This window comes from Microtus pennsylvanicus, chromosome 4 (genome assembly GCF_037038515.1).
Source record: "Microtus pennsylvanicus isolate mMicPen1 chromosome 4, mMicPen1.hap1, whole genome shotgun sequence".
Lineage (NCBI taxonomy): Eukaryota > Metazoa > Chordata > Mammalia > Rodentia > Cricetidae > Microtus > Microtus pennsylvanicus.
In genome coordinates, this window is record NC_134582.1 from 27,742,984 (window position 1) to 27,769,691 (window position 26,708).

The 26,708-nt window shown below is 44.0% G+C and overlaps 1 protein-coding gene across 1 annotated transcript in view; it reads right to left on the reverse strand.

Annotated features, from left to right (window-relative positions):
• The window catches only part of Megf10 (multiple EGF like domains 10), a 150,446-nt gene that overhangs the window by 16,140 nt on the left and 107,598 nt on the right, over positions 1–26,708 (reverse strand). Inside the window, exons 10-17 of the mRNA XM_075968629.1 lie at positions 22,821–22,995; positions 21,311–21,431; positions 20,385–20,548; positions 18,160–18,262; positions 6,077–6,223; positions 4,794–4,928; positions 4,193–4,321; positions 486–614 (exon numbers count right to left, since the gene is read on the reverse strand). Of these exons, the coding sequence (XP_075824744.1) occupies positions 486–614; positions 4,193–4,321; positions 4,794–4,928; positions 6,077–6,223; positions 18,160–18,262; positions 20,385–20,548; positions 21,311–21,431; positions 22,821–22,995 (1,103 nt within the window). The remainder of the gene's footprint in view (positions 1–485; positions 615–4,192; positions 4,322–4,793; positions 4,929–6,076; positions 6,224–18,159; positions 18,263–20,384; positions 20,549–21,310; positions 21,432–22,820; positions 22,996–26,708) is intronic.

Here is a 26,708-nt window from a genome sequence, read left to right on the forward strand (position 1 = left end):
CCAGACACACTGAATCTGACATCATGGGAGGCGGGCCAGGCATCTGGAGTTGGTTGATTCCTGTAGGTAAACCTCATTTTCTCTATGGGCACGCTGTTCGCTAATCTACGAGGTGTGTGTCTCTTCTTACTTCCTATTCCCTATCATGGATCCTCACATTTGTACATTCAGAAGAAATAAAAGCACTTCACGTACAGAAATACAGTCTGGTAAAAGAAGAGAAAAAGGACATCAATACATGTTAGAAGTGAATTACTTTCATGACTTGCTCCACCTCTCTGTGCTCACAGAAGCTAGCTGAAGGGGACCTGGCATGTGGGGGTTCTTAAACACTCAGAGAAAGGGAGCTATCTGGAGGTCACTGAGTAGGCGTCACACACGTGGGAGGAGCCCTCACTCACCTAACATGATACACGCAAACAGGGAGGATACTTCCTCTGTGGGTGTCCCCCGGCCCCCCGCCCCGTGACGTCGTCCTTGCTCACTCTGAGTGCAGTAGAGCCCCGTCCATCCAGGCGTGCACTTGCATTCCCCATCATAGGCACTGCAAAAAGCTCCATTGTGGCAGTTGCAGGTGTGGATGCAGTTGGGACCCCAGTGGGCAGGCGGACAGGCTGAAAATCACATCAAGTGCGGAGAGATGAATTGGAGTCTCCAGGTCAAGACCAAACAGAACATTCCACCATTTCCCAACCTTCTTCCATGTGCTAGGTTCATGACATTAATATGGACAATTCATTCACACTTTAGTTGATAGACAATGTTGGTGGCAATAACCACCAACATCGCTGACATATCCACACATATACAGCTTCAGAAGGACTTGAGGGAGCAAGAATTACTTTAAAGATTCAATTGGTAGACAAATCACACTGGACGCCGACTGTGTACCTAGCACTGTTCTAGACCCAAGGAAGAACAAAAGACAAAAATGGGAGTCGGAACTCCTCTCTGAACACTTCTATTTTGCAAGATAGCAAAACTATCAGCTAGCAGAGAAGCAATGCAGGGAAGAGCTGTGGAAGAGAAAGGTGTGATGAGGACAACAATGATGGGGCTCCTGCTAAAACCCAGCCTCCCTGGAGGGGACATTGAGTTAGGACCAGATCTGGAGGGATTGTCCTTATGGCTCCTAGGTCATGGGCTCAGGGCTCTGATTTTCCTTAGGGCTCCTAGGTCGTGGGCTCAGGAATCTAATTTTCCTTGGGGTTCCTAGGTCATAAGCTCAGGGCTTTGATTTTCTGATCCTGTCCTGGTCTCTAGGCTCCAGAGTTGCCATTAGAATCTCACTTTATGTGCCAAGGTCACCAACTGTATGAAGCAGTTTATTCATAGAAATTTCTGGCTGGAAGAAGTAGAAGACAACACAACTAAATCATCAGTGGCCACTGTCACCGAAAGAGCTATTAGAAAGCCACACCAAGCCGGGCGATGGTGGCACATGCCTTTAATCCCAGCACTCGGAGGCAGAGGCAGGTGGATCTCTGTGAGTTCGAGGCCAGCCTGGTCTACAAGAGCTAGTTCCAGGACAGGAACCAAAAGCTACAGAAAAACCCTGTCTCGAAAATCCAAAAAAAAAAAAAAAAAGAAAGAAAGAAAGAAAGAAAGAAAGAAAGAAAGAAAGAAAGCCACACCAATATGGGCAAAATAATTAATCCAATCACCCAAACAATTCTATTTCTACTACAGCTTTAAAAAATATTAAAAGGGTGGCTACTTATAATTTCTATCTTATTATCTAATTGAAAACATGGGGCAATAAAGAAAATTAGTGAATCTGAAGTATTTCCCATAAGCATATGTGCCATTTTGACCCAAAAATGAGGAAAAAAAATAACAGCTGAAATTCATGGTCCATAGGAGTGTTAGGATGGATTGTCTAAGAAGACATTCTTAAAGATGAAGAGCTTAGGTTCATTCCTGGGTAACAGGAGCGTATCCAAGGTCACACAGGCTCATAGTGGTAGCTGCTATTTGGTACATATGCACGGCCTCACTTTAAAGGCCACTGTAGGGCTCAGTGTGAAGACAATTAAAATGTCCAATCTCCTCGATGCTGCGTATCACGCTCTCTATCCCCCACAACCAGTTTCTATAAAAAGAAAAGCTCAGTTTTGTTCTCCTCCACCCAATTCCCCTAAAACCATTTCTTTTATGTTTGTGTTTATTTACTTTAGCTGTGTTTATGTGTGTGAGTGAGTGTGTGTATAATTAGTGTGGGGGCATGCACACCTGTGTGTACATGGATCTCAGAAGAGGGCACCGGGGATGGAGTTACAAGTGTTTATGGGACAACCCTCCCAGATTGTTTCCAGGGTGCTTGGATTCCAACTCTGCTCCTCATGATTTAGCAGTGAGAGCTTTAAACCACAGTGTAATCTCGTCAGCCCCAAACAGGCTACTTCTAATGATACTTAATAAACCTTCATGAACTGTCTTCTGCCCAGAGCATATTTTTCTAAGTTGTCCCCTTGCAGCAGGTTTGACTCCCACGTCAGCTGTGATCAGAGATTGGAAATAAAGATCACTTAAGTTTTCCATCCATAAAGGTAAATATAGAGACAAGGCTTCCGATAGTCATTTTGCCAAGGCCATGTGGCCCTTTAAATGCATCCCATTAGATCTCCAAGTCTCTGTTTGCATGGTGAAGGACTTTCCTCCTTTGAAACTAGCTGGCGATCAGCCAAGAAGAAATATTAAGATGGGCCCATAGGGAATCAATGAAACCAATGGTCCCCAGGAGAAGCAAGGCTTGCCAAATAAATCAGTTTCCTCCAGAGCGATTATGGGGACAAGCCATGCTATTGTCTCCATTCACTGTGCTGTTCCCATTTTTGTTCCTTCCAGAACATTCCTCCCTCAAATGAGGAAGTGACCAACTTCCAAAATAAAGACTACGTGTTAAAGGAAAAAATTCCACCAACCGTGTCCCAGCAATGACACTGCATTTTTGTTCTCCTTCCCAAGCCCTGGATGTTCATTTCTGAGGACCTAGTCCACAACCTGCTCCTGGGCCAGCCTGAATCAGAGGCCTTCCACGCACAGATTTGAATAGACGGCAATTGCTTCTGAAGTTCCACCCCCCAAAAGGTTAAAACACAAACTATGAAATTATAACAACAAACATTCCCTTCACTGAAGGCTTACTTATCTCAGAAATAGGGGAGAGCCTGAATGGTTGAAAACAAAACATTCATTCAGACAGAAATATATCCTCACCAATTAATATTTGCAGATTGATAGCCCTATAATCTGAATTCAGTGGCCTGCAAACCATGTAGTATCAGAGTCCTTCCTTGACCTATCATATGTGCAGCGTGTCAGCTTCAGTATGGGCCATGCAGGCTGTGATGGGGAGTAGAGGGGCAGACACATGCTGTCCTTGGTCAAAACCTGAACACTTTGTGAAGGTGACAAAGTCTGGCTTATGGCCACTGTCCTCTTTTTATGTCACGGGGAGCCTAAAGCCATCAGCAGAATTTCTCTTAGGGTCATACCACCCCCATCTGAAGAGCAGAATGAGAGGCACCTGGGGAGCCAAGACACAGGACAAGATGTGAGGGGCGCTAAGGCAGTCAGTCTGCCCAGGATCCCAGAAAGTTTCTAAGATCCATATCATTTTGATTCTACTCCTTCATGGCTCCACTATTAAATTTTCTGATGACTACATGACAAAAAGATCTCTAAATGCATCTACTTTTTTTCATCTATAGATATCAGGAATAGAGATATGGCCTCGTTGGTAGAGTGATTGCCTAGCATCCTTGAAGCCCTGGGTTCAGTTCCCAGTACCACACAAGACCAAATATGGCTGTGCACAACTGTAATCCCAGTATTCAGGATATGGAGGCAAAAAAGAGCAAAACTTCAAGGTCAATTTGGACTACATAGTGAGTCTGAGGCTGGCCTTGGCTACACAGAACCTTGTATATATATATATATAAAAGAAATCAATGAATAGAGAGTCAATGAACAGTGAATAAGAAAAAAAATTTACAAATGTAGGCTTTTCCCAAAGAGCCACATCATTTATTGGTAGATTCTGATAGGTCATTGTACAGATATCTTAATTTTAAAACTATAATACTTTTAATAGATGCTCAAGGTCACATATTCTTTGCTGACCATATAACTCTCACCATTCAATCCTAAGACACAGGAAATGGATTGGGTGTTCTCCAACAAGACTTACGCTGAGAGCAGTCACTGCCGATCCAGCCTGGGTAGCACTGACAGGACCTGTCGATGGGGTTGCAGGTGCCGTTGTTGGTGCAGGTGCAAATGCCCGCACAGTTTTTCCCAAATCTGCCACTGGGACACACTGTGAACAGACGGAGTTCAGTCAGCTAGAGTTGGAACCCATCTCACAGAACCCTGAGAATGGGAGACAAATTCCAGGGTCACACCCAGCCGCCCGCTGCCGGCCTGCCTCCACTTAAGAGATCACGCATGCTAGTCGCAGATAGGCTCACTTTTCCAAACACGTGAAACCAAAAGCCTTATTTCTGACATCTCAAAAAGAAACCAGGGTGTTCGTAGAACTCTGACTTGTGGTTTCTCCCTCAGGGAATCAAAATCCTTTCTCACGTTGACTTTTCATGAGGGGATGGTTCCAGCGACATCATAAGACACAGCCAAGGGAGTGTCATGCCAAGGAGGCGTTTCCAATGCTCGGGTCATTTTCAGAATTACCCAGAGCTGGTGGTGGCACCCTGTAGCCGTGGGGAAGTCTGAGGACAAGCTTCAGGAAGTTTGATCCTCCCCACGGCTCTCCAGGGTGCCTGGGTGCTTACCTTCATTGCACAGGGCTCCCGTGAAGCCAGGCAAGCAGTCGCACAGGCCTGTGATGTGGTGGCAGGGCCCGCTGCTGTGCACACACTGTGGGCATGTCTGGCTACAGCGATGTCCGTAAAACCCCGGGGAGCAGACTGCAAAGAGAATGGAAATACATAGTTACCTTTCTGAGTTGGGTCTATCTCCTGTTCCACTCAGAGGTCTAGTTAGAATGGAGAAATAAGAAAACTTAAAAAAAAATGATAATGAGGATTTTTTAGGTGTGGAACAAGTAGGGCAGCTTTTAACAAAGAAGGAAGCCACTAATCTCCGAATTTCACTGGCATGAGGGAACGTCACGGATAGACCTCACTGTCCTCCTGTGGTCGGCTCAAGGCCAGGCCTAGACCAGAGACTCAAAGACATTTGTTAAATGAATAAGGAAATGAAGAAAAAACTCAAATATCAATGCCCAAATTAAGTATTGCCAAGCCATTTGTTGGTCCTTTATTATTTAAGAACCGTGACTGGCAAATAAAATAAAATAAAATACTGCTCAAAATTCAAAGACCTTTCTCCTTCCAAAAAAGTACATGTTGACGGTTGCGGTTAGAGAGAACAAGTATACAAAATGCTGTGTATTTGGATGCTTCCAATACTATATTTGAATTTAAATACAGAATGACTGCATTGAACTCTTAGTGACAAAAGAAATTGATCTGAGAAATTACAACAGTGTGTGTAATAACTTTTCTTATTACGTTTACCGAAAGATTTAGTAAAATCTCACAGACCTTTTCTTAATTCGAGGCTTCTACAAAGCAGCATCAACAGCCCCCGTTTTTAACTTTGAAGTCTGCTTTCTCCCCAGCACTGACTTTCAGCTTACTAGTGAGATGTATGATTGCCTCGAGGTTTGGCTGATGTTAACTTCTGGTAATTGAGGTGAGGCTGACGCCAAATTGCTGAATAAAATATTTACAGGTCAGTGGATTTCTGGAACACCATTTGCACCCTCTGAGGAAGACATGAGAATCGCGCCCTGATGATGAGGCCCACGAGGTAATGAAATCATCACTGGGAAGAAAGGGTTAACGCCCCCATCTGTTAAGTTCGTCCTAGAGGTTGAAAAGAACCAAGTTCTTGGGCAAGTGTCATTTGAGGACAGTGACAGTTCTTCAAGGACTGCTCTGTCCTTGACGGCCACAAAACATCACTAGAAACTAAACGGTAGAACAGAGACTGATCTACACGCAGTTCCCAGGAAGAGGAGCACAGAGACCATCCCCTACGGGACACTTACTTCTCTGACAAGAGGTGCCTCGGAATCCGGGTGCGCACTCACAGATGCCGTCGTCAGGAGAACAAGAAGCCCCATTTTTACAATGGCAGGGCAGTGAGCAGTTAGGACCCCAGCGTCCCTCAGCGCACACGCTGTCACAGTGCACACCTGAAACACACACGGGGCAGAGCTGAGGAGGGTGCAGCGTGGGCATCCAAGGACGCTAATACGTAATGGGGTTCAAGGACGGCGCAAGCGTAACTGTGCAGAGAGCACTGGACAGAGATGATACCAGGCTTAAAACACACTTACAATACACAGAGTCATTCAAATGTTAACGAATACCCAGAATTCCCTCCTATGCTGCCAAGGAGAAAATACTTTCACTGAATTGATTTTTCTTCTTTAATAGGAGGGAGCATCAGGAAGCCCGAGGGTTCTGTCTGTTGAAGGCAAAATTTATCAAAAAAAAAAAAAAAGACTATTGATTTCCTATTTATCTGCCAACCCCCCCCCCATTCTTTGCTTTTACAGAGAAATGAACAAAGGGTACAACGATCAGACAAAGCACAGAATGATTAAATTCTTTTACATGAAGGCAGCCCTACTGGGGACAGGGTAGGGTAAACAAGGAAACACAATCCTAAAGTACTTCAATGATGTATTGTGCGGGATATGCTGATGTGCTCATACCCAACACCGATTTCATTCCTAAAAAAATTTGTTTCCATCTGCACAGATAGAGGCAGACTATCCCAGCCAATGCCACGTATGTGCTATTATCTGAGTCGCTGCTATGACATCGTATGGAGCTATTTAAGTTTTTGTTTGGGAAATAAAGAAACCTTATGTCAGTCATGACCCAGTGAACCAGTTTCTACAGGAAGCTGGGTCTGCAGGAATGAAAATAAAGCCAGGCATTAATGGAGGCGAAAGAGGGTTCTGTAAGTTTGTATTAAAATCCAACAGGGATCTCTTCGCTACATCAGATTCTCAGACCTTTCACCTGCAGAGGAAAGACTTCTGACCACGGCTACACTGGTGACTGCTGGCATCAGAACAAGTGAGAACACGCGAGGACATGCTCAATCCAGGATTCCAGAAAGTTCACAGCGGCCCTGCCTGGAGGATGATGGGTAGGCCATACCACATTTATGGTGCCCTGAACCTCATATGGAAGGCATTGTAGAGGACCTCAAATATGTCACCAGCTGGTATAAAGCCATTACTATAAAATGATAAATCTCTGCTTTTACCTGTCTCCGTGTCCATCCCCCAGCAAAGTCCTTAGCTTGGCAAAGGCCAGCCAAGAGGCACAATCCCATTGTCTTCATTCAGGTTAGCAATAGACTTTGATTCCAGAGAAAAACAGTTCTGGATATAAGCTGATGAGTGGCGGCTAAATGTCCCCCACAGGATAAATAAATAAAACACGGACCTGCTGTTCTTTCCTGTGTTCATACACACATCTTACTTTTCAAGGTCTTTTGGAAAGCTGAGACACACTTGCGAATTCTACACTCTCTGACTATGAGGCGCCATGGTGTCTCAGGTGATTTTTTTTTAAGCCAATACCTAGACCATACAGAACTGCAAGGCATTCCAAGCAGCAGTGAACTTGGGAGTAGGCTGCAAATGTAAGCTTTGCTTTGCCTCTGAAGAAAGAACTATCAAGGGTAACCTGCCTGGGGCTTTCCCCTCGACTGGAATTCAGGTTTTCCATCCTCACTGTAAGCCAAGGCTCCTGTTTGACAGCCAAGGTGGTAAGGGACCACCTGCTTCATAGATTCAGATGTCCCTCGGCATTTTGACCCAGATCCACTCAGGCTAATTTCAACAAGAAGCCCGAGGAAGTAGAACCCAAATAATTTCGCAGTTAACCTTATAACCATCCTGAAAATTAGTTCTGATTTCTTAATATTTTTTTAAATGTGGAGCGGGGTTTGAAGCACAAGACTTGGCAATTTAAGGTGTCTTAATTTATCAATTATTGGTCAAATCACATTACACTTAAATTCAGCCATAATGGAATGGAATATGTTTCAGGCCAAAAGTATATACATGGTTCTCTAGGGGAACAGAACTGATATAATACATTCATATGTGTGTGTGTGTGTGTGACCTCTAATATATATATGTGTATTTATGGAGCTTATTAGAGTGGATTACACTTACAGGCTGTGATACAGCTAGTCTAACAATGGCTGTGTACCAACAGATAGTCCAAGAATCCAGGAGTTGTTCAGTCCACAAAGCTGGATGTTTCAGTGTACTCCTGAATCTCAAAGAAGTAGGTTCTAATGCCAGTGAAGGAAGGAACTCACTGGTGAAAGAGAGAGCAAGTAGGCAAAGGGTTATCTTCCATGTCCTTTATAAAGGATGCTACTGGAAGGCGGGGCCTAGATTAAAGTGGGCTCTTCTCACTTTAAATGATTTAACAGAAAGAAACAAACAAACAAAACAAAACAAAACAACAAACAAAAAACCCTGACAGTGTACCCAGCCATTTGGGTTTTAGATTAATTCCAGATGCAGTCAGGCTAACAACCAAGAATGGCCATTACATTGACTTTGGATATTATAGGTTAGCATGATTAATAGGTAACGAAGCTGGTTCTAAAAGATGACTGAAGATTAGCAATCAAAATTGAGTGATCCTACACTTGGTACTTGATTCCTTTTCCCTCATCTGGCTAGCATACCTATCTGTCATGATTAGCTTCACCATTTACTTTCCCAGTAAGTAGAAAGCACCACGGAATAGCCAGCAGTCCATTGAAAAACAAACAAAACACACACTAGTTTCACATGATTTTTACCCACCATTTTGTTCCAGAGACTGTCTCCAGTCATAGAAACATATTTCAGCAGAACCAAACTCGCTTTTCAAATAACTTTGGTTTCTTAAGTTTTAGGATCATAAAGGAATTTTTCCATTGAATGAAAATTATAAACATTCCATTTTCTGTTTTATCTTTGAAATTCAAGCTCTCTTATTTTATTCTATGCAGTAAAAGAGTTATTGTTTTGCATATATTAATACCTAATCTACTTTGAGACAAGTATCAGGTATGAGACAAGCCCACAGAAAAGTAGGCCCCTTCATCCCCCAGTGTTACCTCTCCTCAAACTCTCTGTGACTCTTGCCATCTCTTCTTTCATTATATATTCAGGGAAGGGCATGATAAGTCTATTATAGCGGGGATCTTCTTTCTCTAGGGATTATTAATATTGCAAGAAGGCACACATTTTGAGAGTCTAAGAAGTAAATACCTAATTATAAAATTTTAGGCAATGAGAGTCACAATTAAATCTTGACTAAGTGTTTCTTTGAATCGCTTCCTGGCCTCAGGTTGAGGCTGTGAGCTGCATAAGGACACAACCCTGCAGTGAGGCGTGTTCCAAGCTGAAAAGGTGTTGAAAGAGTTGTAAGCTTGCTATAGCACCTCTTTATTTCTATTGCTTTCATATTTGCCCAGTCTGAGAGAGTCCTCTGAAACATATTCTTGTTTCCTTGTTTGCCAAAGATGAAAAATAACTTAAGATAATATGCCTTCTAGGAATCTAGCCAGTCTGACTTGTTGGTGAGACAAAAAATGTTAACTCCAGATAATAAACTCCAAAACAAGTTAACTCCAAATGATAAAGCCCTGGGACACGCCCCCAACTCTGTCTAGTGACCTGGACCAAGGGAGGAGGAAAAATGGTTCTAGGCTCAGGGAACAGTAGCTACAAGACTCAGAGTTTCAAGAAGCATGCAGAAATCTTCTAGGAATTGCCAAAGTTGGGAACAGCTGGAATTGAGGAACTCGAAATACCAGTTGAAGCATGTGGCCAGCCATGGGCTCATAGAGAATAGCTAAGAGCACCATAAGGTGGAGAGAGAGACCCCACCCCTGCACCACACCACGCTTGCAGAGACCCAATGAGGGGTGGCAATGATGAATTCATGCTTTATGGGAGAGTGGATGAACGTGGGAAGACATGAGTCTTGAAGACAAAAAGTTGGGTGACGAGTTGAGATGAAGGGGGTGAAAGTGAGAAGGATGAGAAGGCACTGAACAAAACCCAGCGCAGGGGAGGAAGAATTCTAGAGACTGGTGGAGGAGAGGCAGATGGAAAGTTCCTCTGTTTGCCTGACCCTACCCCGGACAACTCATTCTGCCAGCTGGGAGAGCAAGAGAGCCCGACTGTCCTGTCTGAGACCTAACACATGGAGAATAATGGTTGGCCCTGAGGGCCGGTATGCCTCGATTCACAGAGGTGATGTCTCAGTGTGCCTGTGGGGTGATTGCAGAGAGGATGTGTGAGCAGTGGGAAAACACTTGCCCTGAATGCGGGAGGGGGGGTGCAGAAGGATAGAAGTAGCTAGAACAGGAAGAAGCCAACACATAGTTCACATGTGTGTGGGCACTTTTGTCTTTCTGGATCAGAAAGGCAAACTTTTATTTAGCTTCTCTTGGAACATGAATTATAAGCTCAATGTCCTTTATTTATGGCTAGAAACCAAATATGAGTGAGTACATCCCATGTTCCTCTTTTTGGGTCTGGCTTACCTCACTCAGGATAGTGTCTTCTATTTCCATCCATTTGTATGCAAAATTCGAGAAGTCCTTGTTTTTTACTGCTGGGGGAGCCTAGGCAGTTTGGATGCTCACCTTACTAGACCTGGATAGAGGTGGGAAGTCCTTGGGCTTCCCACAGGTCAGGGAACCCTGATTGCTCTTCGAGCAGATGAGGGAGGGAGACTTGATTGGGGGAGGGGGAGGGAAATGGGAGGCGGTGGCGGGGAGGAGGCAGAAATCCTTAATAAATAAAAAAAGAAAGAAAGGCAAACTTTTGGGTGCTGGGAGCTGTTACCCCATACTAAAGAGAAATAGAAAAACAATGAGATACCATAAGATGACTTCTTTGGGATATCCACCAAGGAACAAATAAAATCTTCAAAATCAGTTGTTTCTTTAACCGATTCCTTAAATATTTGGAAGAGGGGGCAAATGGGAAGAGGGTGGGTTTCTATTTGAAGGCAGTTTTGCTCAATGGAAGCACTTCTTCCTGATAAATTTTCCAATGCTGATAAGGAGGTCTGCGAGGGACTGTTTTTGCCAGGACCGGGGACAAAGAGCCCATTGATAGCCTTCTCAAGTTGCTAGGCAATGGCTGAATGACCGAGATAAACTTCAGCTAGGCAGCATTAAAGAAATGTTCGTGCATTTAATGCCTGATGCATTAAGCCAGGGGCCTCAGTGTGAAACCCGCATTCACTAGGCATTTGTGACTGCATGAATGTAGTAAATAAATCATCTAGGATGTCGTTATTTCCCCTCTCGAAGATTTAGCCCCAAATCCTCATCTCATTTGTCCTCAACGTGCCAATATTGCAATAGCTGGGATGCTGGAAAATAAAGAAAATGATTTTGATTCAATGTCTGCAGCAATCTATTAAATACATGGCAGAGTAAAAAAAAAGAGGTATTTGTTATTGATAATTGGGGCAGCAGAAGAACATGGTGTCTAGTGATAAAGTTGCTAGTTTCTTTCATCTCTAACATTGTTCTCAAAGTGATGGCACAGGCAAATTTCTCACCAGTGTTCCACCTCTGACCATACTTTAGCTGGAGTAATTTCTCACCAGTGTTCCACCTCTGACCATACGTTAGCTGGAGCTGGCACGATTTATCTCCTCCCTCCCAGTGCCCAACCACAATGCCAGCAGAGGGCATGGAAACACCCAACTTGTGATTATTAAATCACACTTTTTTATTGGCTCTTGACGAAAAGTCCCTCAGTCGTAGAAAGTAGAGAGGTTCATATCCGTTTGTGCAAGACCAACAAGCGGGCAAGCACTGTGTGCCCGAGTCCAGCCCTGGATGAGAGCCAACAACAGGCTGCGGGACAGAGCGAGAAACCTGGGGGCTTCGCTGAAGCATTCTCACTTCAGAGACTCAGCCTTCTGTCCATCAAGGGAGAGATGGACAGACAGACAGGTACCCACATCATCCTCCCCCCTTCTCCCTCTCCCTCTCCCTCTCCCTCTCTCTCTCTCTCTCTCTCTCTCTCTCTCTCTCTCTCTCTCTCTCTCTCTCTCTCTCTCTCTCCCCATTCCCCAGGCCCACAAGGTCTCAGATGTGGGTCATGTGCTTTTGTGGTTAACTGGGTACTTGCATGTTGATTAAACCCTTTGATGTAGTTATTGACTTGAACTTGGATTCCCACTAAGGTGATTCTGAGATGCTGCCCTCCCAAGGTTTTCATGGTAACCATTTAGGCATCACTGAGGGGTTAAGGAATAAGAACTATACTGGGCTGGGATAGAGGGGTCCCTGAAGGCAGTTTTCATCTGCACCACTGGCCACACTGGGTGTGTGGGATGGAATGCCTGCCAAATTCTGCTTCCTGGGGCTATGGAGAAGCCGGTCTCTTATCATCAAGACACCACAGGGTTCTCCTTCCAAGTCCCCCATTCCTGGCTGGGCTCAGGTGAGCACCCTAACTCTGATTCCAATCTGCTGTTCCCATCTCCCTGTTATATTATGTCTTGTTCATCCCATTCATTTTCCTAAGGGGCTCAAGGGCTGATGCGATATCCTAACCCCTTTTCTGCCAATTTATCATTTGTGGTGGTTTGAAAGAAAACAGCCCCTATAGGGAGTGGCATTATTAGGAGGTGTGGCTTTGTTGGAGTAGGTGTGGCTTGTTGGGGGAAGTATGTTGCTGAGGGTGGGCTTTGAGGTTTCAGATGCTCAAGCCAAGCCTGGGTCTGTCTGTTATCTCTGTCTCTGTCTCTGTCTCTCTCTCTCTCTCTCTCTGCTGTCTGTGAGTCAAGATGTAGGACTCTTAGCTCCTTATTCAGCACCATGTCTGCCTGTACACTACCCTACTTCCCCATCATGAAGATAATGGACTAAACCTCTGAACTGTTAGCACCTGATTAAATGTTTTCCTTTGTAAGAGTTACCATGATCATGGTGTCTCTTCACAGAAACCCTAAGACAGTATTCAGTTTTCTTGTTCTAGTACAAAGACATGGTTGAGTGTTCTCTTTCTTTTCTTTAGTCACTGGAATGAGGCTTCTATTAAGAAATGGTCCCTGGACGCCATTATCATCAATAATTAGGATATAAGATGTACAAGATTCCATTAAACAAATTGGAGAGTACCACTGTCTAGGCTACTAGGGTAACTTTTTGAATGCCAGAAAGAACGATCTAGTGATGACACACAGGTAGTTACTAGACAGTTGCCCCTGGCAGACATGCAGCTCACCCCGTATGCCAAGGAGAGCATGCCAAGAGATTTCCAAATCTTTTCAAAATTTGTACCAAAAAAAAAATGCTCCATGGACTGGTGAGGGCTTCCTCCTCTCTGACGCACCCCTGTCACCTCCACATTTCCTTTCAGTAGGTGTTAGAAGGTGGCTGGGAACGTACAAGTGGAAAGAGTTCCCAGGTGACAGTGATCTTGGCCAGAGCTGGGAACCAGGCCACAGAGCGCACGTGTTTTCAGACAGGGAGAATTAAATGGTGATTAGCTGTGATGCTCAGTGAATGGGTGTTTCTGGCTGACTGATCCCAGAGCAGAGAGGGAGAACCACCAACCTGTTTCTGCCGTTTTTAGGAAATTCTTTATAAAGGCCGTTACTCCACTACTGCACTGGAAAACCACACACACACATATACATCTCTATCTGTGCAAAACTAATTATAGTTCTTCTGGAATTTCTCAACCACTTCTGAGAAGCCAGTCAGTTCATAACTGTGTGGGATGTGTTTGGTACACACACCGTTTGTGGTATGTGAGTGCACATGAATGTGTACAGTGTGTGTATGCACGTGTACAAAGCCCAAGACACTGCCTAGATATTCTCGAGGCTGTGACAGAGTAATACGGGTCCCAGAGATTCTAAAGACTTAAAATATGTGCTTCTAGCGACAATGGCACTTCATTTCCCCCCATTTTCTAACGAGGTCTGTTTCCTTTGGATAAGACAATCTATTGGCTGGAAATGTCAATAAATTAAGGTTTTAAATACCTGAATATGATAAATGTGCATATCCTTTGCAAAAATGGTGCGTTAACCTTAGAAAGAGAGGTTGCAATAGTGAATGCACTTTGGATTTTGGCTAACTTTCACGGTATTTTTGTTTGTTTGTTTGTTTGTTTGTTTCTGTTTATTGAGACAGCGTTTCTCTGTGTAACATCTCTGGCTATCCTGGAACTCACTCTGTAGACCAGGCTGGCCTCGAACTCACAGAGATCTGCCTGCCTCTGCCTCCCGAGTACTGGATTCTAAGCCTGAACCACCACTGCTCAGCCACAGTATGACATTTTACACCTAGGTAAAACATACTAACATTTGTAGACCTATTTTTCTCAATTTTTTTAAAAAAATTGAGATTTTAATTATGTCATTTCACCTCTTCCCTTTTCTTCATCAAACCCCTCATTATGTCCATCCCTGCTTGCTCCCTCTCAGATTCACAGTCTCCTTTTATTTCATTGCTATTATGTATATATATATATATATACATATATATATACATATATAAAATTTGAATGAAGTCATGCCACTTGAGCTGACAGTGTGCTCCCTTCCTCCCCCGGTCAAGAACCCTGGACTATAGCCCTGTTTTAAAAATCTCAGCATTTCTTAGGAAGATACAGACCTGAGTCAACATCGTGAAGTTTTGAGTGGTGGTGACTCCGGGTTCAGAAACCCAACTTTCTTTAAAAATGGGATGGCGGCTGTTGGGTCTAAGTGTGCTCCTCCCCTCACTGCCACCTCTGCCTGTGTCCTCATTGGCTGAACACTTTGTAGAGTTTTTTTTTTGTTACTGTGCCCAGGGGAAGAGCCTAAGCCCCATGTTGCAGTTCACTGAGGAATCACCTCTGTTATATCAGACTGTACCCTCTCCAGCAAGTAATCCCTAACATGTCACCTAGAGCATATCAGCAACAGAGAAGAAAAAGGGGACCGATTCTCATGGTTCCCTGGGCTTATAGTAAAGATTTGGCTAAAAGCTGGTTCCTTAATGAGAAGCAAGGCCTTCTTCCTGTTGTGAAGTCTTAACAAGGAACTTATTCAAAACAAACTTATCAGTGAAAAAAATATGAGCCTGTTCATGGCCAGCAATGAAATGATGTCCTGTATAAATATTACCCAGAATCTATTCTTTCTGTTTAGAAAAACTAATCCAGCTCTCCGTTCCAAACGTGATCTGTTTTTAAATTTGCTGGAACTGTCTTTTTTCCCACGTTTGTTTGTGTTGAATGTGTTCTACGAGTGTGGGGGAACAATCTCTCAGCAGGTTCAGAGACTGACAACTATTCACACACCCAGGCCCATGGAAGACAGAGAAATGAGGCATTGGAGGACCACTGGGTTGGCTTGAGAGCAGTAGAGACATAAGTACAGGCTGCAAAGCAAAGAGACAGAGGGCAGCCAGAGGAAAGGAGGGGGAGGGGAGAGGGAGAGGGAGGGAGGAAGAGCGGGGAGGGAGAGGGGGAGACAGAGACAGAGAGAGAGAGACATCAGGCAGGAAGCAGGCTGGTCACAGATGGGAAGGGGATTACAGGATCACATTGTGGGGCAAAGCCAGCGCATTCCCCACAGGAGCCTGGTAGGTCTAAAGGCCAGATGGGATAATTTGTCTTACCCCATGACCCAGACTGTGGAATGCCAGGAACACATTTTCTGACTGGCTTTAAGCCAAGTCATCTCCTGCTTTTCTCATGTGACCGAGGGTGTCCCTTTCACAGGCTGGTTCTAAATCATCAGAGCAGGTTGACACCCAAGATGTGACTGGTATGTCCAGGGACACCTCCCACTCTACGTGGATTTATAAGACAGAGCAGGTTTGGTACAGCAGAGCCCAGATTAGGTAGTGTGGCCTCTGTTAGGCTTGATTTGTTTTTACCAGATTGAAAGTTCCCCTTTGCCTCACTGAGGTCACTGAGAATTTAATATCCATTTGCAAAACTCTGGAATCCTGGTGAAATCACAGATGAAATTTAATGCCTGACATGATCAAGCTTCAACATCCGTGATGCAGAGGTGACAGGGACATACAAAGATGGACTTTTGTACTATAAAATCAAGCTCACAAGTCAAGAGGGAACTACAGGGAGGAGGCCTTGAATCCATGGGTCACTCCTACTGACAGTAAATGAAGTCATTGTACCAGCTTGGCCTATTTGACAAGGTGAGAGTCCATCCCTGTTTTCTTTTACCCACAATCAAAGAAGCTCTCAGCAAATTCTGGGGTGAGGGCAACAGATCCCTCTGAGGGATTGCTGGTGATAGGCCATGTTTGTGAATCTGGACTTAATGTAGCTAAGTTGCCAGTGCTCCCCAAATTAATCTAGCAGCTAAACTCCACTAAATTTCCATCTTGCTTATTTGCAGAGACTGGTATATAGATGCTAAAAGCCACATGGAAATTCAAGGGATCCAGCATGACCAAGAAAACCATAAAAGGAAGCAAGGGTGGAATTCTCCCCCTTCTCCTGGTTTAAAACCTCCTACACAGCCACCATTATCAAGGAAGAATTGTACTGGTATGAGGACAAGCATACGACCCAATGGAATTGACTAGAACATCCAGACATAAGCTTCACATCTATGGGAAATTGACTTTGGCTCAGAAGTTAAGACCGTCAGTAGGAGAAAGAATAGTCTTCAAGGCCGGGTGGTGGTGGCACACGCCTTTAATCCCAGCACTCGGGAGGCAGAGGCAGGTGGATTTCTGTGAGTAGGCCAGCCTGGTATACAAGAGCTAGTTCCAGGACAGGAACCAAAAGCTATGGAGAAACCCTGTCTCGAAAAATCCAAAAAAAAAAAAAAAAAAAAAGAATAGTCTTCAAAACTGTGCTGAGACCATTGATTATAGAATGAAGTTTGACCCCCCTGATCACAGCATAAAAGATTAACTCAAAGCGAATCAAAAACCTAAGTATAAAGGTTTTACAAACTTTAGAAGTCAACATAGAAATAAACCTCTGCAATCCTGCATTAGGCAATGATTTCTTAAAACTGATACCAAAAGCACAAGGGAGCAACATTTGAAAATTGGGACAAGGTAGGCTTTATCAAAATAAAAACTTCTGCTGAAAAGAAGGTTATGGAAATGGCGGGAGAAAAAATTGAAAATGGAGAAGGGCTTGCAAATCATATCTAGTAAAGAACATTTATATAATGTGGTCTTAGAACTCAATGATATAAAGAAAAAGAACCCGTTTAAGAATTAATGAAGGCTATGAATATATATTCCTCCCAAGAAGATGTACAGGTGGCCAATAAATGCACAGATGATGGATCCCCAGCATCATCAGTCACCAGAGGAACACAAAGCAAAACCTCCAAGAGGTACCACTTCATAGCCACTGAGACAGATGTCACCAGAAAGACGGATGTGTGCCGGGGATACAGACACGCTCAGATGCTGCTGGTGGGAACGTAAAGTGTTCCTGCCAGAAGAGCGATGTTCTTGCTCATGATTTACAGACTCTGAAGGCAGCACTAAATGCCCAAGCAAACCTGTACATCATGAGTAAAGATATCATTCTTCTTCTGGGATCACTACTCACCGGATAAACTTCCCAGCTGAATTCATAAAGCCACATAAATAAGGAGGAGTTTCTACCCCATGGTTAGAAATTTTGTGCTCAATCATAACATGAATTTATCATGACTCAAACTTTTAAGGAAGGAAAAGTTCTTAAACTTTTGTTTCTGGGAAAGACTTTAATATTTGTATATGAACCATATTAGGAATAGTTCATAGTTTTATCTCTATGATGATTCTAATTATAGTCTTGAGACTTCTTTAAAAAATTTTTCTCTCTCAATACTCAAAATATACCAAAGAAATCTTGCTGGCCTACATTCTATCAATGGGATCTTACATTTAAGCTCAATGAAACTGACTACCCTTGGTGACTGATAAATCACACCTAACACATAACATTTCATGGACAAAAATGTGTTCACTTGCATTTTTTAATTTTTTTCCTGAAAGAAAATGACCTGTGTGAAAGGAAGAAGCAACACCACTAGATACTAAAGCATTGGTTATTTCTTTCAAACACTGGCCTTAAGGTCATACCTGACCATCCAGGGAGGCAGCGGCAGTGGCCTGTGGTGGGGTGGCAGCCATCTGCATGGCTGCAATCACAGCGTTCAGCACAGTTTAGCCCGTATGTGCCATCCTGCAAGGAAGAGAACATCAAAGCCAGCGATGACAAATCTAAGTATTCCCATGACACAAACCACAAGGGCCCTGACACGTTTCTTAGGAATAGACATCACATCCCCTCTCCCCGTGATGCAAAACACAAGCTTGCGGGGTAGCATTTGAAAATCCCCTCAACGCTAACTTAGGTTTGATCCAATAATTAGAAGATGGACACGGTGAAACCAATTGTGTCAGCTTGTATGCATGTACACATACAATAAATATAAGCATGCAATTGACTAAAAGAACCCTTTACCACACTCCTGAAAATATGCTCATTTGTCTTTAATGAGTCTTACAACATAGTTCAGCGTTGTGCTCCCTATAATTCTCTTTCCTTAGAGGAAAGAGGGATCTTTGTCCACATAATAAAGATACACATGCACTCGTACAAACATACACACACAGACACACACTTACACACGCTAGATAGACACACAGATTAAATTGATAAGTACATAGATATGGATATATAGATGCTATATATGTGATATACATATAATTGAGTTAAGTTCATTTTCATAATCTGTTGTCAGTGGAATAGATGACATAATGAAGAATACTAAAAATCGATTGTTACTTTCTCTAATAACTATCTTTCTTTCCGGGAAAAAGTCTAAACTGTGCAGAACGTTATGATTCATAACTGTAAATAAGCATTACATTGGCAGCCTCCTCATCTGCCCCGTATGTATATGCTACTGTTGAGTGGTCCAATACAGAGGAGACACTTGGTGGGTGGGCATGACCAATTAATTATTCACGAAGAAGAATGAAAAAGTTTTTATTGGTAGGGGAAACTTATTTTCGACTCCAGACCCTAGGAACTGGTATAGGGTACCACAACCCTCTCTGTGTTACCCAAACACTGAGGAAAACAGCCCAGTGACTGAGGGTGGGGACATGGAAACAGGCGGCGGGTGTTAGATGACATAATCATTTGTCTAGTAACCAGCTAACCCACTACTTAGGCTCCACTAGGGTTTGACAGGATTGCACAGCATTTACCTCTGTTGTAATAGATGTGACCGAACCGTCAGATTTCCCTAATACATCTACTGCAGAACAATAGTCAGCGTGCACAAGGGTTTCCACTTTGTCTATAATGAAGAAGTAAAGACCACCTAACAGCCCAGTGGAGCTTTATTAATCTGTCCATTGGTCTGAAGAGACACAGCAAAGATAGCTTAGCTCCTAGGGGCTTGGGGAACACAGAATAATGCAGGGCAGGAATCCTTTATTGGCTGGGAAATGGGTTGTACTTAACAAGAAGGATGCCCAGAGGAGAAAAGAGTGGCCTGTGGAAGGCCTGTCTTTGGAACGGCCCAATTCAGGGGATCCCATTGTTATCTGATAATGTCCTGGGGGAGAGAACCTACTACTGTTGATAGAAGGCTTGATGGCTCCAAAAGAAATCATGGCATAAGCAGGGAAAGAAAGCAGCCAAGGGCTTTGGAAAGCAAGCACCAGGTCACTATAGAACTCCCTTCCCATTTCACCCCCAGCTAGTCTGCAGCACCTACAGAGGAGAGTTCCCAATGATGCATGTCTCCAAATTAGGTCAAGGAAAGGGAGTAAGTACTGCGGAGACTTCTGGGCCTCCAGAAATATTTACATCAACTGAGGCTGTTTCCAAACCTCCTTTCATCACTTCAATGCGCATTTCTGTGACACCAGCCACCGCCCCCTTTTCAGCCCCCTGTCACTTCCCAGCCCAAAGCCTGCAGATTTCCATTATAATGGGAACAGACTACGTGGAGAGTTGACAGGCAGACACTGGGTGTTTGACCAATGCTGCTGCCTGGCTGCACCCCAGAGATGAGTGGATAAGGAAGGGAAAATGCTGGAGTGGGGGGCTGGGAAAGCAGCATGGGGTGAAAGGAAAGAAGGAAGCATTCTTTAAAGCCTGCCTAACTGATTTCCACTCCATGCCTTTCCAAGCCTCTGCCCACTTCCACTCATGTAACAGTTATTGAAGACTGGGTCACACTCATTCACCTCCAGTCAGGAAAAACAAACAAACAAACAACAAAGTGGGCAAAGAAATCAACCCTCCTGCATAGTCCTCCGGGCATGGCCACCCAGAGCCCACATACCTGGCAGGGAAGTTCACATTTCTTCCCTCGCCATCCAGGCGCACAGGTGCAGGTCCCATCCAGGGTGTTGCAGGCACCCCCGTTGAGGCACTGACATGTTAAGTTACAGCCAAAGCCCCAAGTGCCGCTGGGGCAGCTGATGGAACAGTCTACTCCGTGCCAGCCTGTGTGACAAGAACGACAGAGCGTGTGAGGAGACAAAGGAGGACCGGGAGCTTTGCTGAGCTCTTCCAAGCCACGTCTCCCTTTAGAGACATCTTGGAGATGCCTAACAGTGCTGCCCAGCCCCGTTCGCAGCAGTGGCAGACAGTTTTGGCTCTGCCACAAAAGGCCTCCACCAGAAATGAAAAGGAACCCCCAAGGAAGCAAGCAGCCAACTGTGCCCTGTGATCGGTCAGGGATGCGAACACTGAGACGCACCCCTGGGCTACTGGGACGGGATGGTGGAGTGAGGTCACCTTTAATGGGCTGTGGTGGTTGGGGTAGAATGATAAGCTTTGTTTATTTCTATGGGAGGAAGTAGAAGGTTTGTTCTTGGAAGAATAGCCCCATCTTTGAAGCAGTAGCCATTAACCATAAAAAAAAATGGGTTACCAAGATCCTGGCTGCATCCATGGAGGACACAGTCCGGGCCACACATACAATCTGTGCTGGCTGCATTTCCTGTCATGCCTCCAAGTCAGGCCATTTGGGGGCACAGACATGCCTGCTTGTTTACCTCCCCAAAGTCATGGACTCAGACCCTGAAAGCTGGCAGCAGCTTCAGAGATGACCAAATATGAGTTTCTTTCCTGGCCTCAGGAAGGATGAGGTCACACTGAGTTTAGTGGATTTCGAGCTAGAGCCCTCATTCGTGTGTCCTTCCAGTGACTCTAGGAGGCGACAGAACCAGGATCTACAAAAGATTCAGACACCCATACTCTTACCTGCCTTACAGATACAAGAGCCATCCACAGGAGAACAGACAGCATCGTTTTTACAGCTACAGCGAGAGGAACAGTTTATCCCATAGCTTCCCAAAGGACACGGGGTAGAGCAGTTAATTCCCTGGATGAGCACAAACAGCAAAATGCGGCTACTTTTTCCAACCAAAACCATGCCAGCACAAAAGAAAATACACTGCGGCGCTGCTAACTGGGCTTTCTCTCTTGTTTTTAACACTCAATGCTTTTTCTTATACAAATTGTACATATTCAAGTGCAACACTGGCTAGTCCATGATTATGATAAAATATTAAGTAGGACACGCCAAAAGCCTGCTGACTTCTTTAGATTTATCTTGGTAACAGAACAAACCTTTCTCCCTTGGTTATACAAGTAGACATATAAAAATAAATGATAACTGTAAAGTTATTATCAACAAAAATATAACACAAACTGCACATCATTTCTAAATGCTCCGTAGGCCTCCTCGTATAATATGCAATATTGTAAATGGTTGAATTAAAACGATACTCAGCCAGTGGTATGGTTCAGTTTACCCAGAAGTAGGCATTAAACACAGAATTGAGCTACCAAAGGTGACTGGGGGCAGCACTTTCCAAAAACTCAAAAGACTTTTAAGAGAAACTTAATTCAGGGGTCAGCCAAAGGATTGTGATTCTAATCAGAAATCTCTGGGAAGGTTCTCTCTGCTCTACGACTTCAGGGTCCACTCTTTCTATGTGATGTACCCTGGAATGACCATCAACATTCTCCAGAGTTCAACACTATCTTTACAATGGGATGAAAGAAAGCACAGCCACCACGTCCCCTTTTCAATAGCTAAGAAAGTTCTGGGGACCACAGGCACAATTCTGCTCCCTTGTGAAGGTACATTTGTAAAGTAAACTCTACACTTTCAAAGGGACTTAAGGACTTTGTGCATATATAGCGTGTGAATGTATCATGAATCAGAACCGATGTAAGCTGTGTCTTTAAATTTTGAGGAGTTAAAACAGAATCTGGTATAAATAATAACTAGGCTGGGCGGTGGTGGTACACGCCTTTAATTCCAGCACTCGGGAGGCAGAGGCAGGCAAATCTCAGTGAGTTCGAGGTCAGCTTGGTCTACAGAGCTAGTTCCAGGACAGCCTGGGCTATTGCACAGAGGAAAAAAGAAAGAAAATAATAGCTAACAATAACCACATGGAAAAAATATCTCTCTGTTGTCTATAGCTCACAATAAGACAATTATATAAGGAGTACTTATAATGGGCCATACTTCCTGATGAGTTCTAACAGCAAACCTTAATGACATCTTGGTGGTTTTATTAGTATTCTCAGTCATCAACGGGATGTTAAAGTTACTAATCTCAAACAGTTCTTCTCTCATGGATGCTATGAATGGTTCAATCACATTCACTCTGCTTCATGGCAGCTCACACAAATGGTGCTGCTGATGTGTTTGCTCCACACTGCGCATCCCTGTCCTGCCTCCAGAGGCCAAGGTACTCACTTTGAATCCAGGGGCGCAGGCGCACCTTCCCGTCACGCTGTCACAGTCAGCCCCATTCTGGCAGCTGCAGATCTGTTGGCAAGTTTCCCCATAGAATCCAGGAGAGCACGTCTCATTACAGTAGAGGCCAGACCAGCCCGGCTTGCAGCCACACTCTCCAGACATGGGATGACAGCTGAGAGACACAGATGAAAGGAACAAGTCATTCTGGGTAAACATGACACTTCAGCCATGTGCAAATGTTGCTTTCTCAATAGTCACTAAATGTGCAGGTAATTCCATGAACATGATTTAAACTTAATTCTTACGCTGCTACATTTGGTGGTGCATTTAATTGATGCTTGAGTGTTACTACAGAGCTAGTGAATTGAATCAGCATTGTGCCCTAGCCAAGAAGCTATAATAACCATATCCTTTTGTCTAAAAGTCTTTTTAATTGTCTTGAACTGAAAGCACTAACTCAACAAGAAGGCAGCACCACGAGACACAAGTCCACTGTGTAATAGCCAAGGAATTCCAAAAGCAGCGACCTTGCCAACAAGCCTCTCCCCCCAACCCATCTACCTGGTGGTACAGCAGCAGCTGCCACCTGGAACAGTAGCCACATTGACAGGCCAGGCAGCCAGCTGTTGCCCCACAGCAAATGGACACATCAGCTGTGCTAAGATGTTCATGCAAGTGAGCGGGCACAATAAGGCCCTCTGTGCCATGCTGGCTTAAAACGTGTGCTCCTCGGGACAGGAAAACCTTGACGATCAAACTCAGCTGCCAATAGAAAAACTGTGTGGAGATTGCCTCCTGTCCCCATGAAGCCCAAACCCTCTCCTTAAATAGGGCAAATGACAAGATCTCATTTCCATCTAGAAATTTGCTAAATGGTCTTTCTAGGGAGTCCTCCATCACCGCTGGCTCTTCCACTCTCCTTCTCCTGTTCTGCACAGCTCCTTGAGCCTGGAGGGTAGGAATTTGATGAGACATCGCCCTCGGGACTGAGTGCACCCAAATCTCTCACTCCGCACACTGTCCAGTTGGGGCTCTCTGGGTTACTTCCCATCTACTGTAAGAAGAAAGGTCACTGACGAGGGCAGAGAATCGCTCTTGGTCTCTCCTTCAGCCTCATCTCCCATCTCTAACTGTTACTAGCACTTAACCATGGCAACTCAAAACTATATATGAGTAGCCATATCCCCCTATATTGTTGTATATCTTATCATCTGAACTAAACAGCCTTCCTACCTGCATCTACACATGCCTCGTCACCTAAAGCACCAATCACACCACAGCTCCTCCTTAAAGCCTGTCAAAGGTTCCCCGCTAAACATCACTTGGGATAAAACCCATACTGTCTAATATGCTGACATGATTGTACTATTTATTACCTAAGCCAGGACTTCTTAAGAGTGGAGAGGGAAATGCTAAAACTTACCCCAGGACAATAGGCTTAACTAGTGTGTCCTCATGAAGTCAGAGATACAGTCACCCTAAGACAATCATGAAGCCTCGGCATTAGCCATTGCCATTTCGGCACGTGCTCCAACCCAACGGCGAAAGGCCTGCCATATGGTTCTCTCTTCATCTCTATGCTCAGTCACACGGCATGTCTTTCAGCTTGCAAAAGCATCCAGACTTCTGTCCTTCAAGAACTTCCATGGGGCTGCTCCAACGTCCTAAGAGACACCTTCCTTTTTCCACCTGTCTCTCTGTCCATCTTGTCTTCAGTCTCCGCTGAAACAGCCCTCTTTCTAGACGTCTTCTCCACCCAGTAAGACTGAATAGGTCTCCCAAGTTCCCTTCCCCTTCCTTGGCTCACCTGTCGGTCTGCAGCCTTCACTTATTTACCCCCACACCTTCTTTTCCCACCACACCACAAGATCTAGGAGGACAGGAGTTAAATCACCTGTGCTGCCCGTCCCCTGCACATAGTAGGCTCACAGCAAAGACTGCAGGGTGAATTGATGAAAACGACATCGCCACCTTCATCTCATATCATCCCTGCTTCTCCCTTGCATCTCTGAGGCATGGCACAAGTACCTGTGTCCAAAGGCAGGGCTTCCCCTAAACTTTGTTTCATAAATGAGGAAACTGAGTCCTGGAACGGGTAAAGCTTATTCAGAGGTTCGCATATGTAGTAGTGGCAGAATCACACTTCAACACAGCCTTGTCAGTGTGTTTTGAAATAGAGAGAAAAGGAAGTTTGTTGAAAGCCTTCGGGAGACTCAATGCGAAAAGGAATTGCTAAAATTTAGGATTTAATGCTGTGATACATAGTCAGCAAGACTGTGAAAACCAGACAAATTTATTTGAGTAAAACCCTAAATTTGAGAAAAGCAAAAGGAAATAAAATGTTTTACTTTATCTTAATCTGCTATAAAGGAAAGGACATGCTTTGGAAGAAAATGGCTTACAATTAAAAATCAGAAACGTTATTCATGATATAGGCATAAATGCTGAAGAAAATATATGAATGTAAACTGGGGGGCTGACAGAGAAAAAGATATTGAAGGGACCCCAGTGAATGGCAGTCCAATGCACTGGTTCTCACAATGATTGACACCAGGTTAGCATTCTGCAACTTGTAATTAGGGGTAGGACACCTCAGCTGTTTGAAGGAACTCAATGGGCTCTCCCTCATGCAGTTAACGGATAATGAGACCAACATGTGGAAGATTGGAGGTGGAAGGGTGTTACTTCGTACCTGTTTTCTGTCAAAAGAACAAATTGCCTTACACATGAAAATATAATTTTGCACATATGGAAATATTTGTCATTTTATATATGCACATAATTAAAGCTACTTTTAAAAAGTATTTCTTCAATTTAATAGCTAACTTGTAGCAGGGGTCCAATGGTACATAATACTGGCTGAGGCTCGTGACATGGGCCTGTGACCCCAGCTATTCAGGAGGCTGGGACAGGAGGATTGTCAGTTGAAGGACTATTTGGACCATACCATAAATTCAAGGTCAGCCTAGGCATTTTGTGAGGCTCTGTCTCAAGATAAAAACTACAAAAAGAGCTGGGGCTGTATCAGTAATAAAGGACTTCCTAGCATGTGTGAGGTCCTGGGTTCAAGCCCCAAAAGACATATTTATTAAACCATCATGAGTTATTGAGCTTTCTTTTCTTTTATTTTTTTCCTTATATGAGGTCTGCACTCAAATGCAGTGACAATTGGGTGGTCTCCTGGCTGGTTTTGACTGTGCGCTTGATGCAACCTAGAGTCACCTGGGAAGAGGGCACCTCGATTGAAGAGTTCACTCAATCGGATTGGCTAGGCTTGTGAGGGCTTTTCTTGATCGATGACTGATATGGAATAGAGCAGCCCACTGTGGGTGGCACCATTCCTAGGCAAGTGGACTATATAACAGGGTTAGGTAAGCATGAAGAGATGGAGCCCGTAAGCATCCTTTCCTCAACATTTCTGCTCAAGGTTCATGCTTGGATTTCTACCCTGACATTTCTCGGGGACAGACTGTTATTTGGAAGTGGAAGCTGAAACAAACTTCTTCCTCCCCAAGTTGCTTTTCGCTGTGCTCTTTATCACAGCATCAGGAAAACAAATTAGAACAGGTGGGGTTTGCCAACTCAGGCAACAGTGTTTGCTAACGGCTACTGACTGTCCTTATTAACAAGGACTAGTAGGCATATGCCATGTGCAGTCTAAGTAAACTCATTCTATCTTCTTGCTCTAAATCATTTCCACTATAAAAGTTAGTTTTCCACCTGAAAGTCTAGGTCAGCAAAAATGTCTTTGGGTTCAATAATATTTATATATTAATATTACCAGTAAGTATATTTAAATTAATCTCAACTAAATGATGGATTACAAAATGAAATGGCTACACTTTGGGGAATGCCTCTCCTAAAGAAGTGGAGGCCAAGATCAAG